This window comes from Euwallacea similis, chromosome 26 (genome assembly GCF_039881205.1).
Source record: "Euwallacea similis isolate ESF13 chromosome 26, ESF131.1, whole genome shotgun sequence".
Taxonomy (NCBI): Eukaryota; Metazoa; Arthropoda; class Insecta; order Coleoptera; family Curculionidae; genus Euwallacea; species Euwallacea similis.
In genome coordinates, this window is record NC_089634.1 from 405,172 (window position 1) to 424,527 (window position 19,356).

General features: G+C 40.0%; 5 protein-coding genes across 6 annotated transcripts; 3 read left to right on the plus strand and 2 right to left on the minus strand.

Annotated features, from left to right (window-relative positions):
- The first annotated feature begins 4,595 nt into the window (after window positions 1–4,595).
- On the plus strand, window positions 4,596–5,907 carry Fcp3C (Follicle cell protein 3C). Its single transcript, XM_066402655.1, has 4 exons — window positions 4,596–4,733; window positions 4,793–4,927; window positions 4,981–5,154; window positions 5,683–5,907. The coding sequence occupies exons 1-4, from the start codon at window positions 4,725–4,727 to the stop codon at window positions 5,878–5,880; spliced, it is 516 nt and encodes a 171-aa protein (XP_066258752.1). The 5' UTR covers window positions 4,596–4,724; the 3' UTR covers window positions 5,881–5,907.
- Window positions 5,908–7,466: 1,559 nt separating this feature from the next.
- LOC136417119 (armadillo repeat-containing protein 7) lies at window positions 7,467–8,722 on the minus strand. Its single transcript, XM_066402654.1, has 3 exons — window positions 8,506–8,722; window positions 7,923–8,090; window positions 7,467–7,854 (listed from the first exon to the last, which is right to left on the minus strand). Exons 1-3 carry the CDS (start codon window positions 8,612–8,614, stop codon window positions 7,610–7,612), a joined length of 522 nt encoding a protein of 173 aa, XP_066258751.1. The 5' UTR covers window positions 8,615–8,722; the 3' UTR covers window positions 7,467–7,609.
- A 498-nt stretch (window positions 8,723–9,220) lies between these two features.
- LOC136417139 (probable multidrug resistance-associated protein lethal(2)03659) lies at window positions 9,221–18,266 on the plus strand. Of its 2 annotated transcripts, XM_066402680.1 has the most exons (16): window positions 9,221–9,386; window positions 10,569–10,677; window positions 12,209–12,451; window positions 12,502–12,582; window positions 13,616–14,046; window positions 14,103–14,259; window positions 14,314–14,527; window positions 14,583–14,943; window positions 14,994–15,178; window positions 15,234–15,386; window positions 15,450–15,677; window positions 15,728–15,882; window positions 16,084–16,649; window positions 16,708–16,938; window positions 16,994–17,228; window positions 17,284–18,266. In XM_066402680.1, the coding sequence occupies exons 2-16, from the start codon at window positions 10,601–10,603 to the stop codon at window positions 18,035–18,037; spliced, it is 4,071 nt and encodes a 1,356-aa protein (XP_066258777.1). In that variant the 5' UTR covers window positions 9,221–9,386; window positions 10,569–10,600; the 3' UTR covers window positions 18,038–18,266. The 2 variants fall into 2 exon arrangements, with proteins under 2 accessions (XP_066258777.1, XP_066258778.1); XM_066402681.1 differs by lacking the exon at window positions 12,502–12,582 and having other exon boundaries at window positions 9,222–9,386.
- Window positions 11,319–12,175, minus strand: LOC136417140 (15-hydroxyprostaglandin dehydrogenase [NAD(+)]-like). Its single transcript, XM_066402682.1, has one exon. The coding sequence runs from the start codon at window positions 12,135–12,137 to the stop codon at window positions 11,325–11,327; it is 813 nt and encodes a 270-aa protein (XP_066258779.1). The 5' UTR covers window positions 12,138–12,175; the 3' UTR covers window positions 11,319–11,324.
- Window positions 18,267–18,627: 361 nt separating the features above from the next.
- Window positions 18,628–19,230, plus strand: SmD2 (small ribonucleoprotein particle protein SmD2). The gene has a single exon (XM_066402403.1). The coding sequence runs from the start codon at window positions 18,726–18,728 to the stop codon at window positions 19,077–19,079; it is 354 nt and encodes a 117-aa protein (XP_066258500.1). The 5' UTR covers window positions 18,628–18,725; the 3' UTR covers window positions 19,080–19,230.
- Window positions 19,231–19,356: the final 126 nt, after the last annotated feature.

Sequence of the window (19,356 nt, forward strand, 5' to 3'; positions counted from 1 at the left end):
ATATTTCTTCTCTCATCTAAATACGCTAATTCAGTGCCAGTGATCAGCATACATTTGAATGATCTGAACCTTGTCTTTAGAACCCTAAAAATACGAGCTCAATTTGCTTAATAGAAAGGTGCGGGCCTGAGGAGCGAGGGCCCAGTAAGTCTACTCGAAGGGTCAATCAAATTAAAAAATGTGTAACGCCGAAACCAATGGTTCTAGAAGGTTGAATTTTGGTCATAACAGGCATCAATGTGTATCTTCAAAATCCTCTCAATGCGAGCTCAATTTACTTGTTTAATAGGAAGTTGCAGGCCTGAATAGCGAGGCATCACGAGAGCCAATAGACCCACTCGAAAAGTCGGTAAAATCAACAATTCCTAGCTCTGACACCAAAGGTTCTAGAAGATTAATTTTTTGCCCCGAGCAGGGAAATACCCTGAAAGTACAAGCTCAATTCCCTTTTTTTGAACTCATTGTTCTTCTTTAATCGGAAGTTTCAGTACTGAATAGCGAGACATCATCGAGGTGCAATAAATCTTCTACAAGAATCAACAGATTTGTAGCACCGATACCAAAGATTCTAGTACGCTCATTTTAATCGGAAGATACAGGCTTGAATAGCTCTTAACTAACGAGAAAACTCGTTTATCTAGTTATCGATTTTGCTGGAATCCTATCGATTTTGTAAAAATCGATAAGCCGTAGAACCAAAGAAGAATTCTGAGCCGTTCTTCTGCTTTTCCTAGTTTGTTCTGCGGCATCTGCTAAAATCTATCATCAAACTTCCTTCTTAGCAACTTCACATGACTTCTTCTTTGGTATTAAAGTAGCTTTAGATGATCCCTTATCATCTAACGAGAATTCAAGAGCTGTGACTGAATTTGACGAATCTTCCCAAGACCCCCCCGATCATCAACTGCTTCCATAGTTATTTCCATGAAATTAATTTTTTGCTGGTTCACAAATTTGCTGACTACTTCAATTTCTTCCATACTTTGTATACTCGATAATGCGTTAAGGCTCCTTACAGTGTTTTCACATTTTTACCTGAACAGAAGGATAATCCAACCACAGACCCACCTCTTATCTATGGATAGCTGATTGGAATAAATTTCAGAAGTAAAAAATTCTATGGAAAATCGATCGTTCTCTCACAGATGACTTTTAACTTTTGGTGCACTGAGCTGCTAGAGATGGGGTCGCATCGATATTTATACAAATGTATTGAGCCCCGTGTTAATGGCCGCAATCATCGATGGCTTCAGCCCTAGTTTCCGGGTAAAAAAGCGTAAAATGGCTTTGATACAGTGGAAGCGGTACGCGCTACGTCACGGTACGATCTATCTAGGAGTGCGTTCACCCCACGTAAACGTGATCGTAACAATTTGTACTCAATCATGGGACCTTTTTATTGCAGAGCTTAACTGCTTGAACATCCGAAAAATGTCCCATCAACGCTATCAGCGTGAGCGCATTTGGGGCTCATATTGATCCAACCCCCATCTGCTCCTGATAAGGGCTGTTTACAATAGAGTTGATAATAGAACTAATGTTTATTAGCCGTTATGTTGATGAGCGGCATTTTGCGTCTCAGATCTATATTTACCCCGCGTAATTTTAGATCGGTCTAATTTAAGATTTTCCAGTCATTGCAAATCGTTTTTTCCCTTCGACGAAACTTATCAACCTGTTGGTCTCCACACAGCATGAACCCTCGAAAGCGTTCAGTTATCTCAAAAATGGGGGTCAAAGACCTTCCGATTCATTGTGGGGCTCTACAGTTGAGATACTTTTCCTTGTTACACCGATAAGGCGTCTATGACCAGGTTTTCAAATTAGTCCAAATTAACACTGATTGTGATGTTTGATTATTTACGCTGATTGTAATCTACAGAGGACCAATTTGCTTGAAGTTCAGATTCTCCAATTTCCACACAATTCTCCCTGTTTGACACAGAGATGTGATAACTGAGCAGAAGTGTCCGGTAGTGCTTGGAACTGTCATGAAGTTTATCATGGACAAGTTCTTTATTTAAAGTCTTCCTCGGTTGATCTGTCCCCGTCCAGTGCCACCATTCGATTGTCTTCCAAACTGTCCTTCACGTTCCTCATCCACATTATCAGCGCTTCGTCTTCAAGTGTGTTTTTGCCAAGTGGGTGCATGCTGAATATCCAGGCGAAGGGAGCTTAGGAGTATATCGTCGAAGTTTTGGCGCAGGTCGTGAGACAACGACCTGCGCCAAAACTTCTTCCAGATTAGGTCAGCCTGCAGATTGACCCTTTTTTGGTATAATTCCCCGGAAATCCTGCTTCGAACAAGCCATTTCCTAGATCCAACACTCTTCATAAATCCCCCTTAAAATAACGAGGGCAAAAAACGCGCAACTCTATTTTTGTGATTTTCCGTATTTTTATCTGTGACACAGGAAGAGTTAACGGGCAAGTCAAGTCCACTTTTAGCTTATCCTCCACTTGGGTTCATTGCCCGTTGGTGGTGTCCCGCCCATCGCCTCTTTCACTGCAGGCCTGCCCCCCTTCGCTAGCTCTCATCTTTGGGCAGGAAGGAGATGCTGAAAAGCTAACTGCAAAGTTTACAGGCCTTGGAACCATGCATGAGAAAGAATTCTGACTGTTATGTAACCAGCGTTGTTTATTGTTCAGATTAAGTGTAAAGTTTGAAGGCCCTCTTTTGTTAATGGCTCGAATTGACACCCCTCAGCGTAGCAGGAAAACCATCGACTTTAAACAATCAGTATGGCATCGACTCAGGATCATATCGAGAGAAATGGTCGATAGTTTCTGTCCCGGACTAGTGACTATAGAAGAATGACAAAATTATTTTCTTCAAAACTTTCACGCAGGCGGTTCCTCTTAGATGTTGGATGATAAAGTGCATCCAACGGCCAACGACCCTACAAAATAGGCTTCTATGTGTTATACATGGGGTTACGTTAAGTCAAGTACATGTTGCACAACTCAAAGGTACCAAAAGGTGAACGGGTTCCGATAGATTATTTAATTTGTTGTTACTTGCGTGAAAATAATTGAAATTATGTCGTGTTTAAAATTGTGACTGATACGATTTAACGCTCCGACGCACAGGTGTCATGCAGCTTTCTTGACACAGAAAAATTAATAACAATGGGGCTGCGGTCTGCTTTAAATTGTTTTGGGGATTTTCAGTAGATTTCACTTTCGGTGGTGGTGCGGATCAGGAATTCGCTGTTGCGGACTGTTCCAAGAAAAACAGTGAACAAAGGGCCGTTCGCTGCAGATTCCCGCATATTTAAAACCCGTCTGAAGAGAAACCAGGTAGTTTTTTGAGTCACCCTCGTCGAGGTCACCCCGTCTCCTGCGGGCCATTTCGCAACGATCGGCCGCCTGCGAACAACCCGTGAAGACGTGGCCTTGGGATTTATTTCAGTCTGCTGTCTGCATGGGTCGTACTGCTTCTTGGTTATGGGTGGTGGATTATATAGGGTGATACACTCACATTAAGCACCAACATTCAACACTTTAGTTACCAACGTGAGCAACTCTTCAGAGCCTCAAAATGATACCGGATGCGCTGTTTTCAATGGCACGAAGTTAGCAACTTAAACGGGTGCATCCTTCGGTTCTCACGACTTTGAATCCGAGGAAGATTTTCGAAAGATTCAAATCATTTTTCAGACGCATAAAAATTTTCGCTGCGATTGAGTGCCTTTTTTATTCGTGAATACCTTCCGAGACGTCACAACGCTCCTATTAGCCTAATCAGTCTAGTCTAGGTCGTTCCTATGGGGTTCCTAGACCAGACGACCTAGAATCTGAGCCAAACCTGACGATAATTATTAAAGAAAAACATAGGAAACTGAGCAACGAATGTGGAAAAACTTGAATTTCGAATATGTTGAATTTAATCATTTATATATAAAATAATTTTCCAAGTCGGCCTATAGTAAACAACTCCAACAATTTTCGAGATAATGAGGCCCAAGGTTTCATACACGGTGTCCCAGTGGTAAATGTCAAAAACTGCCCCGTTGTTAGAGGACCGTATTTTGAGCAAAGAGCTAATATGAGCCCAACCAAAAGAAAGTGACAGAGTTCTTCTAAGGTTCGTAGAGAATTTAAGAGGGAACCTAGCTGGAGGAAGTCCTGCGAAGAAACGAACTCAATTCCGGAACCTGATGGCCGAGGGAGGAGTAATTTTTTGCCTTCTGCGATAATTATTTTCATGCCAAAGCTAACAACATATTAATAATTCGGCCCTGGGGGAAAAATTTCCTCGAGCTTCAATGGCAGTACTTTCAAACCCCTTCATAAATTATGTAACGCTGCGTGGGAATTCATCAAATCACCAAGTCATCGGAAATTAGGACATTAAAATTCAACCCCGTCAATGACCCCTTTCGTTGGCCAGACACTGCCCAGCCCTCTCGTAAATTATACCTGTTGATCCACCCGAAGGGTCGACAAAAGTAAAAGTTAAAACCCATCGATTTGACCCATTACGGTCTTTAATTCGGATTACTTTCGTCACGGTATACCGCCAAGGTCAAAACATTTAAGGGGGTATCAGAAAGAAACATTTACCAGAAACAACTGACTTCATCATAAACAGAATTCACCCTGTATAATAATGTTTTCTTTAGAATGTTTCAACTACCAGAAAATGTGTTTCCATCAGCACATTAGACCGACCCAATTAATCAGTTCATTATGCTGCATTAGTCGTTAATTGGTGAACGAGAATGTACAGGGTAAGTTCTATAGGAAATAATTATTGACCTCGTTATTAAACCTAATGTTACTTACTTAGACTCAATTTGCGGTGGTCTTTGGGTGCTTTCTACTGGTACCCCATTTGGTTCTGGCGGTAGCCAATAATATTAACAACAGCATTGATAATAACGTTACAAATTCGAACAATGAATCATCAGAAGAATCTTCCATGGTAAGAACGGTACAATGAAGGCAATGTAAGGCATATAAGTTGGTTTTAAAAAGGAAATTGATCCTGAAGACACCCCTTGCACCTGCGGAGTGTTTCTCAGCAGTCAGTTCAAGAAGGGTTCCAAGGCTCAACCTAAAGGGGATCCAGTGCTCACCCAGGAAATCGAAACCCCTTTCATGAACAACGCAGTAGGGAACAAGCAGTGCACCCACAGGTGCTTAGAGGCGGTAAGAGCACTGATTACTAAAAAAACAATCACATTCAGCCCACCTGACCATCAGACCGAGGGTGTGCATTTCATTATCCACCCTACTGACCGTCGACAATCACCGGACGGACGTGCACAAAGCCTGTTTCCCATACATGTGTACAGGGGACTCTTCAATTTGTTTTATTCATGAAGGGTGCTAAATATCCCCTCGTTCCTTTCGGGTAGGTCGGTCTACCTGCCCTGATTACATCAGTGTTTTTTTATTGTTTGTTACGTCTCGAAGAATGTAGGGGGAGCTAAGAAAATACCCCTACACAAAGGGCCAATTTCGTTTAACCCCATGTAGGATGAATAGAAAATGAATCTGGGCTGTGGGAACGGTTCGTGAAATGCCCAACGTCCGGTAGGTAAGTGGGCGGGGGTCAATGGAGGGTGTAATGAGATTCGCTTTTTTGTTTGATAATAAAACTGCTCTTTCTACCATAACGAAACCGCCCGGGAGTTTGAAGGGGTGATTACTGAAATTTATTTTTAACCAACCTAGATCATCAAGCATTTACCGAAAAGCAGTGATATAATATGTGCTACAGTGGACAAGGAGGAGGTGCATAGAGAGAAAGCTTTCTTGTTTGTGAAGAATCACAGCGATAAATGGCACCCAACCAATTTTTCTGCAGGAAGGGAGTTTTGCTGCAAGAACTATCTACCAGCTAAATGTACAAAAACTGTTGCGAAGCACTAATAAAATAAATGCTTTTGTTTCATTTAAGTTGTATTTTTTATTTTAAACTTAATTTCTAGCCATTTTCACACAGCAAAATATCCACCACGTGACGCCACAAGAAAATATAACAGCACGCCCTATAGAAAGGGTTGGACGAATCTATCTGAGCGACATCTGTAGGTTGTTATCCTAACCTTTGGCAGTCATTAAGAAAAACATTGATGGAAAAAGTGGTGGTGCTCCAACCTGCGTGTTATCGTCCTACTGTTCGCATATAAAAACCATAATTCCTCAATCTTACGTATTTCACTAATACCTATTAGCTCTCTGAGTGAGTACCCAGAAACGCATCAAATCGAGCTTAAAAGCCTCATACTCGGATTTTCAAGTGGAGCAAAGAGGTCGACCGCTATAGGTACCACGTTGGTAACATGGTACCAAGCCCATCGTTAAGAGACCCGCCCTTGTATGTGACTTTCTACTGTGTAAGCGCAACGCTACGGGGTTGCTCGCGGTTGTCGACCCGCGGTACTTGCTGTGCGTGTCACCCCGCTCGTTCGGCTAGAGTACCACCTATAAGTACCCTCGGCGTTGCCAAGTCGACTCTTGGTGTCGTAGCAAGGGACATGAACTAGGAACTACGTTTAGATACGTCAATTTGACAACTCTACAAGGTGAAAGAATGCCGATGATATCATTAGAACACCTAACAGAAACTCTGACTGCATCCTGCGAATTCTGAATTTTTCAGTCGCAAAACCTTATACAATAAAAATAGGTAGATGCCGATAATAATAAAGTTAAAACACTTAAGGCGTTGTTGACTGTCTTTGGTTAAATATTCTTGTTGCTGGGAAATGTCTTAAAATGGCAACAATGCTTGAAGAAGAGGGCCCATCTTGTCGGACGATGACCATTGTAAAGTCAATGCGCTTCTGGGACACCGAGTAGCAAACCCATTTCAAATAATTCTCGTTATTGGTAAAAAATCTTTCAACCAAGATAAACAAATCTACATTCACCCCATGCACCCTTGTGTGCGTACAAAGATAACAGCGCGTCTAGACGGTTTAATCAGTACAGAGCAGATAGTTTTTAATCTATAACGGTCCCGAGAATTTGAGCAAAAACTTCCCGAGAAAAACAAGAAGAACTTTAATTGGCTCGTTCCTGCACCTTAAGCCAAGATTTCCGTTCTTCACGCATAAATACGAAATACAGTTATGCCCTATATTAGTATTTCAACGATAGATAGGTAAAAAAACCAATTTAAATTCAGTCTTACTTCATTGGGCACTCATGTAATATCTTTGGAAAAAAATCAACGAACTAATAGGAAATTTCTACAATAACAACCTAGATGCAGAAAGTCCGGTCTATTACTAATCGGGCATCCCCGAATAAGACCGTTCTATCCCCCGGTTGGGCAACACATTTGAAAGCGACTTTGACGATTTTTCGGGCTTCTTTAATGCGAACTGTAACTGTAACTGTATCATCGGCAAAACACTTATTGGGGAAATTTAAAATCTGTTCTACAACCAAAGAACCGGGACCTGGAAGCTTAGTTCCCATTACACATGAAACCAAAGAATTTAAGTAGGCCCCGTGCACTAGCGCTCTCTGTGAGTCGATGGTATGAATAGGATTTACGTCTCCACTAAGCTCTGCAAATGCCTGCACATCTTGAATAGTAATCTTCTTAGTAAAGCAAGCTTCGTCGCCTTGTTTAAACGAAGAAAAATGTCTAGTTTTTGGGGAAATATGTTTCGATAAAAATTGTGCCCAAATTGCTAAGCCTCGGGTCAACATGCTGCTTATAGTAGACTATATTAGGTAATAGGTCTTCGGGTACTGGAGTGGAACTACCATCAAAAAGATAGAATAACGTAGTCAATGCGTTTAAGGCCACTTCCTCGTTGCTATTGCCTAAATATTGGGCCACCAATGAGACTCCGTTTAGGCTTGTGATGTAATCCCTACTTTCAGGGTCTGAAAAAGAAATAATACTAGTTCGGATAAAGAGAGTTAAAATCTTGAGAAATTTTACAAATACTTACCGCAACATAAATTGCATAAACCAGCTAAAGCAAAGTGAATAAGCTCCTCAGAGTCTTGGGAGAGCTGAGCGAGAAATAAGTCGATGATATGAAGTTGCTTGATGTGCTCGTAGTTTATAGGGTCGTAAGCAAAATTAGCTAAGTTTGCTAAAGTTTGCTTCTGAGCTTCTGTAATGATGTTTGAACTTATAACCACAATCTTTGGAAAAATTCAAAACAGTCTATTTATAATATGTAATTAAAACTACATTCGCCAAAATATCAAGAAAACGTACCATTTGCCTAAATATATTGAACGTTTTAAAATTATTAAAACGTTCAAAAACTACAAGAGTACAAGATGAATAGGTGAAAAATAACTGCTAAAAACCTTCTGCGAATTATCTAAAAGGGAAGGACATATATCTGATGAATTCATCAGATATCGAGTATTCCTAAAACCATGTTGACAAATCTAATTCTAATAGCTTTGGGCAGAAAGTAGGAAGTTGGTTTGTGCAGATTTCCATAAACTGCGATATGCTTTAAAAACGTATCAATTTTTAGCATAAGAACAAAAACTAGCTGATAACTGGCGGCTTACCATAGGACTTGGTAGTGGTAAACTCCTTTATCAGTTGTTTGAGAAACTCGTAGCGGCCTACACCAGTTTCTCCAGTTTTCTGGATAAGTTGCTCCTTTCTGCTAAACATGACAATATTTAAAAACACTGATAAACATACAAAAAGAGGAACAAAACATTATTAAACATTGAAAATCAAAATATTAATATTAATTTAACCTCAAATATCACGATTATGGATGACAAGTAGAAACATTAAAAAGTATATGACAATAATTGTCACTGTTTTCATCTATGAATTGAAGAAAGACACATATAGAGTCGTGTCGGAGAAAATTTAGTAGAGGTCGCCACCTTCCGGGAAACACGGTAACAACAATTTACCGAATAATTAAAATTTTCTCTGTCGAAATCAGTATATCTGCCTCCAAGCAATATCTTTAATTTATTTTACACCACAGTAAGTCTTACAACACCCAAGAAGTACAAATACCTAAGCAGACGCAAGAAATTCGACGGCCTCTAAAGACATTTCATTAATTTCAAATTTAATAGAGATCCTACCAGTCATGTTGCAGAGATGCCGCTAGATAGTGCCAGCGGTTAGGATAAAAATTTGGACTTATTTCAGCATACCGGGTGCCTTCAAAAAGTACGTCACTTTGAAAACCTTGAATGAACCTTGAATTTTGCGCATGGTAAGAGAAATCCAACAGCTCGTAAATGTGTATTGGAAATTCTTGTGGGCAAACTGCACCGAGCCAGGTCCGGCCGGCGTACGTAGATTTTGGCGGTCGCGTGCTAATTTAAGTTCCCTTTAAAACTCACTGATATAGTGTCAACTGAAAAATCGATTATGTTTTTATTAGCTGCCCGATAGTTAATTAGATTTTCGTTCCTAGGTAAGTATTTCCTGCTAGAAACGAGGCTGCATTTTCCAGGGCGACTAGGGAGACTATCCTGTTGGTTCCCGTTTGTATATTTATGGTTAATAGTTTGCAATGTTACGCAATAACGGTGGGCACAATATGAATTATGCTTATTAATTTTTTTTAATTTTGCACTTTGATTGTTATTATTTACAGGAAACTAATTTTATTGTCCTTTTGATATTGGGAAATAGCGTCTCACCACCAGTAGAAAATGTTTCGGTGTAATTGCCCAGCATTCTCAGTTAAAATGAACTAATAATGACATTCACCCTTTACTAAAGGCTCGGACGAACGCCCTACTATATAACTATATACGCATGCTAGGGTATAAATACTGTAGTATATATGGCTATACTATAGCATATAGTTATACTGCAGTATGCATAATGTAGTATATACTGCATATGCTATATATACTTACAGAGCATATTCAAAATTCGTTTGAAGTAACATGTGTCCAGGTTGCTAACTTCTTAGTTGATATTAGTGCCTCCATACTTGTGCTTTGCAATTTTCTGCACAAAGTTATGTTACTGCAACAAAAGTTATATTAATTTTTATTTTTATAAACAAATTTACAACATGAATGATAAAAAAACAATGCCTTTCGTGACCTTAACATTACATTTACCGATTTATTTTTACCATTTTTCAACAGATTAATGCACGGTAGTGAGGCATACTGTTATAATTAATGAAATGATAAAGCAGCCTTTCGTTGCACGCATAAAAACGCAGAACATTAAGAAATTGACAGAAACATGGCTTTGCCAATGCAGACGACCAATATAATGTATTGATTAATTCGTCCTCCATTGACACATATTTTACCTAATTAATATAGCAACAAGCGGAGAGATAATTAATAGTTAATATTTGCTGATCTATCTCGCCCTAGAATGAGGGAAAAAAACTAGAAAATGAACATTGGTAAATACAGGAGAAACTCTTTCCTCATATGTGTTAATAACATATTGATTCAGTACTTCAGATTAATGCCAGAGCAACGTCTTCATAAGAGAAAAACGGTTTTTAGGTCGATAAAGCAAGATCTCTTTAATTGACTGCAAGTCTTATTAAACTCTTTTACGACCTCTTTTTTTAAACCTAAAAGCGACTTTCTCCTGCGAAATTAAAAAAAAATCATTTCAGTGAATCATATGCACCCCGCAACCCCTTAAACCATGGATGGAAGCACGAAAGCCACAAGGAAACCGAACCCAAGGGAAGATGCGTTTCCCTTATCATCTGCCACGTTTTGGTAAGCCCATGAAAATCCATTCACCTAAACATGTAATTGAATGTTTATTATATTTTTTGTTGGACTTTGCTGCTGATAAATCACAACAATCCCATCATAATGGTACAATTCTCTGAAAGCTTACCATGAGTATTATATTACATTTTCATTGCAACTGATCGCAGATATTCGTCCTCCATGAATGGACAGAATTTGCACTTGGTGAATATGGTCACTCCTTGGACTAGCTCAAATTCCCACTTTGCCCCCGATTGAGCATTACATTCAGTCCTTCTATCATCTTCTACCAGGATGTTTGGCAATACCTTTGCCAAAGCTTGGTGCTGGAACCTGTTTAAAGGGCAAAAAAGGCGTTTTTAAATTGGTTTTTACATAAAATAATAGTTTTGGCTGATGTTCGAACAAGGCTTTATTTTTGCTATAACATCAGCACATTTCTTTGGCTGTGGCACCGTCACGATCATCCGTATCCTCAATGCAACATCCTTTCATGATGTTGTGGATTAATCTCCTCACATACGCAGCTCCAATTCCTGATGCTCTGCCAGGTATGAGGGCTATTTTGCCCGGTATACATCCATAACAAAAAATTTTGAATGATACGCCTTGATTTATTGATCTCAAAATTACAGATAATCATGATAAATTCAATTGTCCTTGCAGGACTTAGTTTTCATATTGCAGATTTTAGGAATTGTCACTTGATAGATTGGAGTCCCTCCTTCACCCACCCAAATGCTTCCATTCTCCCCCTCATTGAGCATGAAATTAAGACCTTTAGCAAGGTCTTCCTCAGTTTGAGAAGGTTCGTTTCGCAGTTCTCGAAGGAGATGCTTGCCCAGTCCTGGAAACTCATTGAAGGCCCATTTCTCGGCATCAATTATCATTGAGGTCAAGGTGATTCCTGGGCAGATTGTCATGAATCTGATGCCAGTGAGATCGAACCAAAATTGGGTTCCAATAGATCGGGTGAAGCCTATGACAAAGTGTTGAGTGCCTGCGTAGCAAGGCGCCCCAGATATGCCCTCCAGCCCTAAAATGGAGGCAGTGTTCACAATGGTACCGCCGCAAGCGCCATTGTTTCTGCCCATATATTTAATCCCGAGAAGACTTCCTCGGACCATGGAATTAACGTTTGTATCGAGCATCTTATCCCAGATTCGATCCCTCCAGATACCAGCATTGTTCACCAGGAGATCCAACTTCTTGAACCTTTTCATGTTCTTTTTCAGAGCGCACTCGAAAGACTCTTGGTCAGTCACATCAGCTTTGATAAAGATGGCTTTATCCCTTCCATAGCATTTGTTCATTTCTTCAGCCAGACATATCCCGTTCTTCTCGTCAATATCAGCGATGGTGCACCCTTGCATTCCAGACTTGAACAAGCGTCTAACATACGCAGCTCCAATGCCATTAGCCCCTCCGGTGATTAGGGCCACCTTCCCGTAAATTGCGTCCATATTTTACTATAATTTGATTTTTCTATTTGAATTTAAATTGACATATAATGACTGTTGGTGGTACCTTACAGGTACACGATACCAACCTTCCTACAGGGAGCTAGGAAAGACTTGGAGGAGTCGGATCTCACAGAAGCTCTCTTGGAGCACAAATCATCTCGTCTAGGGAATTTAATAGAAAAATGCTGGAAGGTAGAAGAAATGAGGGCGAGGAAAGGTAATCGTCCCCCCTCGTTGCTGAGGGTGCTCATCCGTGTATTTGGATGGGAATTCATGTTTTATGGGCTAGTGCTCTTTATATCTGAGGCCATTAGGTGAGTCATCCGATCAATCATGTGATATTCTCATTTTTATTGATATACAGGGTGAATCAACCAATATTCTTAGGGAAATTGGTGAGCAGATTTACCGTTCCAGAGGGTAATCAGACGTTACCCTTTAAACCGTAAATATCGTGTGTCTTGTACTAGAAATAGTTAGTGTGCACTTGCTTGAATGTGGGTATTTAGAATATACAGGGTCATCCAACGAAAACTTGACCCTCTCTTTAATCTTAAAAAAAGACTTTTTGAAAAATTCCTAAAATATGTCAAAATAGTTTTTGAAAGGGACGAATTTTTATATAAAATTCACCCCTCAAACTTCACCCTTATGCGCGTCATAGCAACACTCTCAAAAGTTTTAAATGACGGGAGGAGTTATATGATATCCCAAATTGGAGGTCTTTCAAAACTACATTTAACGGTGTAATGCGATTTAAAATTTATCGATTATTTTCAGAGAAAAACAGCAATAAATTTCATAAAAAATGCAACACAAACTCAGTTAAATTGTATGTAAACAATGAAAAAACTTGTTTGTTGATAGGAAATTGATGAGTTTTCGATTTTGTGCTCACAAACAGACTTTGGTTAAAAGGATAAGAGAATAAATAAATAAATGAAAATAATTAAAGACTGTTTGTGAGCACAATATCGAACATGAATCAATTTCCTATTAACAAATAAGTTTTTTCTTTGTTTACATACAATTTAACTGAATTTGTATGGCATTTTTTACCGAATTTATACCGGTTTTGTCAAAAACTAATCGATAGATTTTGAATGGCATTACATCATTGAATGTAGTTTTGAAAAACTTTAAATTTGTGAGGTGTTACACAACCCCTCGTGCCATTTAAAATTTTTGAGTTGGTTGCTGTGACGCGCATAAGGATGAAGTTTGCTAGTTAAATTTTCTATAAAAATTCGTTCCCCTCAAAAACTGCTTTGATGTATTGTGGGAATTTTTCGAAAAGGTTTTATTTCTCAAGATTAAGGGGGAGTCAAGTTTTCGTCAGATAAACCAGTCAGATAAAGAAAAAAATGATTATATACAATATATATATAAACATTTGAACCCCATTAAGATCTATTCAATAGGCTCATTAAAGCCGTAACCTATTTACATGGTATTGATTTTCTTGTATCATTCCGCAGAATGGCCCAGCCCTTACTCCTAGGCCAACTCATTCAATTCTACATGCCAAACCACTTAGAGATAAGCCTAGACCAAGCCTTTTGGTACGCCGGAGGGGTGGTGCTCTGCTCCTTGAGCAACGTCCTCATCTCTCATCCTTACATGATGGGGGTGTGCCACTTGGGGATGAAAATGCGGATAGCGTGCTGCTCTCTAATCTACAGGAAGAGCCTGCGACTGAGCAAAACGGCTCTGGGTCAGACGACTGTGGGACAAGTCGTAAACCTGCTCTCTAACGACGTTAATCGCTTTGACGTTGCCATGATCTTCGCCCATCACTTGTGGCTAGGCCCAGTACAAACGGCCCTTTGCACTTACTTAATGTACCTCCAAGTCGGGATTTCTGCGGTCATTGGGGTGGTCGCACTCATTGTTTTCATTCCACTGCAAAGTATAATTACGAAAATTTCTGTTGAGATCGGTTGAGTTTAAACTGGATTTATTTAGTATATTTGGGGAAAAGAATCTCAATATTTCGCTTAAGGACTGCCCTGCGGACTGATGAGAGGGTGAGATTGATGAGCGAGATTATACACGGGATTCAGGTGATTAAGATGTACGCCTGGGAGAAGCCCTTTGCCAAGCTGGTTGAACTCGTGAGAAGGTAACAATGATGATTATAATAATTAACATTTTAAGGCTCAATTAATGGATGCAGAACCGAAATCAAAGCCATCAAAAAGTCTTCGTATATGCGAGGAATTCAACTATCATTCATCATCTACAACACGAGAATTGCCATATTCGCTAGCATTTTAGCCTATGTGTTATTTGGGAACAATGTTACTGCAGAAAAGGTCTTCGTGTTGACTAGTTTCTACAACATCTTGCGTCAGACCATGACTGTGTTTTTCCCTCAGGGAATCGGACAGGTACATTGATCGATAATAGTCTTCATATTTCCACTCCAAACTCGTTTACCTGCAGGTGGCCGAGGCCATGGTCTCAATAGGCAGACTCAACAAGTTCATGCAGTACAGCGAAACTGAGATTGCCAGGGCCAACTTCCAAAGTACCACTTCTCAGGAATCTGGAATTAAAAAAGAGCAATTCGGAATTTACATTAAAAACGCCTATGCCAAGTGGACAATGTCCATGTCCGAGAACACCCTATCTGATATAACTCTTATGGTGCCCTCTGGAGGCCTATTGGCAGTGATCGGGCCTGTGGGGAGTGGAAAGTCATCTCTCCTTCACCTTATATTGAAAGAACTTCCACTTAGCAGCGGAGATTTAGAGATTAATGGACGGTTGAGCTATGCCTCGCAAGAACCATGGCTGTTTGCTGGTCAGTCGAGATTTTAATAAGTAAAATTCTCCATTAAATGATCAATTTAGGTTCAGTGAGGCAAAACATCCTCTTTGGTCTTCCAATGGATAGAGCACGTTACAATGCAGTGGTCAGGGAGTGCTGCTTGGAGAGAGATTTCCATCTTTTACCTTATGGAGACAAGACCATCGTGGGAGATCGAGGGGTGTCTTTGAGTGGAGGGCAAAGGGCCAGAATTAACCTAGCCAGAGCCGTAAGTAGATATGTCTTCAAACACTTCTTGGTACAGTAACAAGATTTCCATTCAGGTGTACAAGCATGCAGATATCTACTTATTAGATGATCCACTATCGGCGGTAGATACCCATGTGGGCAAAGCCTTGTTTGAGAAGTGCATTTCGGGATTTTTGAAGAGCAAAACTGTGGTTCTGATCACGCATCAGTTGCAATACTTAAGGGATGTGAGTTCAAGATTATCCCCATAATACGCAAAAGAAAGAAATTAAGTTTATGCTCCTATGCAGGTGGATCATATAGTGTTCATGGACAATGGTCAAATTAAGGCAGAGGGTTCCTACAAGGATTTACAGAAAAGCGGTTTAGATTTTACTAATCTGTTAGATAAGGATAGCTCTGAAGAAGTGCCCGACGTTAAGGAATTCCGCAGAAGAATGTCCTCTCAGGTGTCCAAACATGAAAGAGAGAATTCGATACATAGTGGTAACTCTCTAGATGTTGAAGCTCCAAAAGAGGTATAAAATTTGATTTCTTCAATTAGCCTGATAATAAATCTGGTTTTTAGGTGGAAGAACAGAAAAGTTCTGGTTCAGTGGGAGCAAAAGTCTACTCGGCCTACTTCAAAGCAGGAGGCAACGCCTATGTTATTTCCATGACATTTTTCCTCTTCTTTGTGGCTCAGTTTCTTGGCAGCCTCATTGATTATTTCATAACATTCTGGTAAGAATACAGAAGGTAACATATCACGATGGAGATATTTCAGAGCGCGAAAGTACTCTTCAACATAAAAAAAATTGTAATAGATCCATTAGCATTTTTAAATTATTTTACAGAGTACTATTGCTCTCTGAAATCTCTCCATGATATGTTGTACCCTGTATATTTAAATCCTCCTCAATAAAATCTACTAATCCTCAATAGGGTCAACATAGAGCAGCAAGATTTTACTAACATCGACTCCAAGACCAACGGTTTCAACACTTCTCAAATTACCCCAATTGTCACAGATTCCATCCCTTCAGCCTCCTTAAAAAACACAGTCCTTGACCAAACCTCTGCAAGAGATTTCTGGCATTTCTCTAGAGAAACGTGCATCTACGTCTACTCTACTTTGATGGTGCTCCTCGTGGTCTTCACCTTACTTAGAGCCTTCGTTTTCTTTGCTGTCTGCATGAAAGCATCCACCAACCTTCACAACAACATGTTCCAGAGCATTACAAGAGCCTCAATGCGCTTCTTCAATACCAATAGTGCTGGCAGGATTCTGAATCGGTTTTCCAAGGATATGGGGGCTATAGATGAGATGCTAACTTCTTCTTTGGTGGATGTTTTGCAAATTGGCTTAGCTCTTTTGGCTATTATTGTAGTGGTAGCTGCCGTGAGTCCATGGATTTTGCTCCCCACTGTGGTCATTGGGGTTGTGTTTCATTTTATGAGGATTTTTTATTTGAAGACTAGCAGAAGCATCAAGAGGTTGGAAGGGACTAGTGAGTATCTAGGATAGGGCGTATTAGATATGGGAATGTAATGCATTGTAATTTCCAGCTCGAAGCCCAGTTTTCTCCCATTTGAATGCAACTCTCCAAGGTTTGACAACCATCAGAGCTTTCAAGGCAGAGGAGGTCTTATCCCAAGAGTTCGATTCGCACCAAGATCTGCACAGTTCCGCCTGGTTCTCCTTCATTTCCAGTTCAAGGGCCTTTGGGTATTGGCTGGATTTGGTGTGCATTGTTTATATCACTTTGGTCACGTTCAGCTTCTTGGTCATTGGAAATGGTGAGTGTCTCATTTTTCGGCTGTTCTGTTGGTTCGCTAAATGAATTTTTTAAAGAGAAATTCGGTGGTAATGTCGGGCTGGCCATAACTCAAGCTATAGGCCTGACTGGCATGTTCCAGTGGGGCATGCGTCAGTCCACTGAGTTGGAAAACCAAATGACTTCAGTGGAGAGGGTGTTGGAGTACAGCTCCATAGAGCATGAGCCCGATTTGGATTCCAAGCCTTCGAAAAAGCCCCCAAAATCATGGCCCAGTGAAGGGAAAATTGAATTTAAACACGTGTTCCTAAAGTAATCGTCATTGCGACCACTGAAAATCATTAACTAATATTACCTGTTCCAACAGGTACTTCCATAGTGATCCTCCTATTCTAAAGGACCTGAACTTCATAGTGGAATCCAAAGAAAAAATAGGCATAGTAGGCCGCACTGGAGCAGGGAAGTCCTCCTTGATAAACGCCCTTTTCCAACTCACCGAAACCTCAGGAGCCATAATAGTGGACGATGTGGACATTACTCAAATTGGCCTGCACGACTTGAGGCTCAAAATCTCGATCATTCCCCAAGAACCAGTACTATTCTCTGGTACCATGCGCAAGAACTTGGACCCGTTCGACGAGTACAGTGACAGCCAGTTGTGGAGAGCCCTAGAGGACGTGGAACTGAAGGAGGCAGTCGAGGATTTGACATCAGGCCTCAACTCCCAAATGGCCGAGGGTGGGTCAAACTTCAGCGTTGGTCAAAGGCAATTAGTGTGTCTCGCTCGCGCTATTTTGCGCAATAACAAGATCTTGGTTATGGATGAGGCTACTGCCAACGTGGACCCCCAAACCGATGCTTTGATCCAATATACCATAAGAAGGAAGTTTGAGGACTGCACGGTATTAACCATCGCGCACAGATTGAACACTGTAATGGATTCGGATAAAGTTTTGGTCATGGATGCGGGCAGTGTTAAAGAATACGACCATCCCTTTGTGCTCTTGCAGGACAAGAGCGGGATGCTACATGGGATGACCCAGCAGACTGGAAAAGCAATGGCTGAAGCTCTTTATGAGGTGGCGAAGCAGAATTTTGAAACTCGATATGGCAGTGCTTAGGGAATTTTTGCTATAAAGGTTCTTGATGACCGTTAGTTCCTAAAGTAACTTAAAGTAGAATTAAAAGTTAAATTTTTTCAAGAAGCAACAATGTCGTTAATGTTAATGTTTGTGCCTCTAATGTAGTTTTTATTACTGTGAAGTTTTACAGGGTTATAGCTTTAAGGATGTAGTTTAGTAGCAAAATTTTATTTATGTATCGAAGGAGAAAGAGATAATTTAAAACGAATTTTTGGCTTTAATGTCCTCAACTATTTCTGACGCAGATAGGGTAAATTTTAAATCTTCATTAAGATACTTTAAATTGTATGACTAACTACGTCGCCATGTTTATTATTTTCTTGAATTGATAGTAATTTTACAACTGAGTATTAGAATACACCTCAAATATGTTAGAAGAAATGTATTATTTTCTAATAATTTACTATTTTATCTTGGCGATTTTCTTGAATGGGGTATTAAAGTCCATCCAAAAATGTTACAGTAATCATTCATTTAACAAATATAACTTTGAAGTTCTTCTACTTGTGTCTCATCTATAAGTCATTGTCATTGCTGTCATTTATCTTATACAACGGCGTTTCTTCAAACATAACCTCAAAATTTTTACCTGCCTAAATAACACCCGTGGAAACGTCTGCAAAAAGCCCCATTTTACGTTACTTAAACAGCTGAAAACCCTCCTAAAATGGCCCTCACTAAGCCCAAATCAGAAATGTCCTCTGACGAGCTCCAGGCTCGCGAAGAAGAAGAGTTCAACACGGGACCCCTTTCGGTACTTACGCAGTCGGTAAAGAACAACACTCAGGTACTCATCAACTGCAGGAACAACAAAAAGTTGCTAGGTAGAGTCAAGGCTTTCGACAGGCATTGTAACATGGTGCTTGAGAATGTTAAAGAGATGTGGAAGGAGGAACCTCGACCTGGCAAAGGAAAGAAGAAAGCGAAGGCTGTGAACAAGGATAGGTTCATCTCTAAGATGTTTTTAAGGGGAGATGCGGTCATTTTGATCGTGAGGAATCCGGTAGCCACTTCGGGTTAGTGGAAAAAGATGATTTAAGGCGCCATGGAGACTAATCCTAGGTACCTTCAAGACTTTTAGAATTCTAAGAATAAATTTTAGTTTGTAATGTGAGTTATGACCGGTTTGTATTTTACCAATAAGCATTTTGAATAAATACTTCTTTTCTTAATGGAAGTTTCATTTAACAACCAAGAGTAAATCACAAAAAATTGTTTCCTTTGCTGTGGCCCTGGTAGAAGTACAAAAAAAAGCATTCGGTCAAGATAAATAAAGCAATAAATGCCTTAAGCTTAAA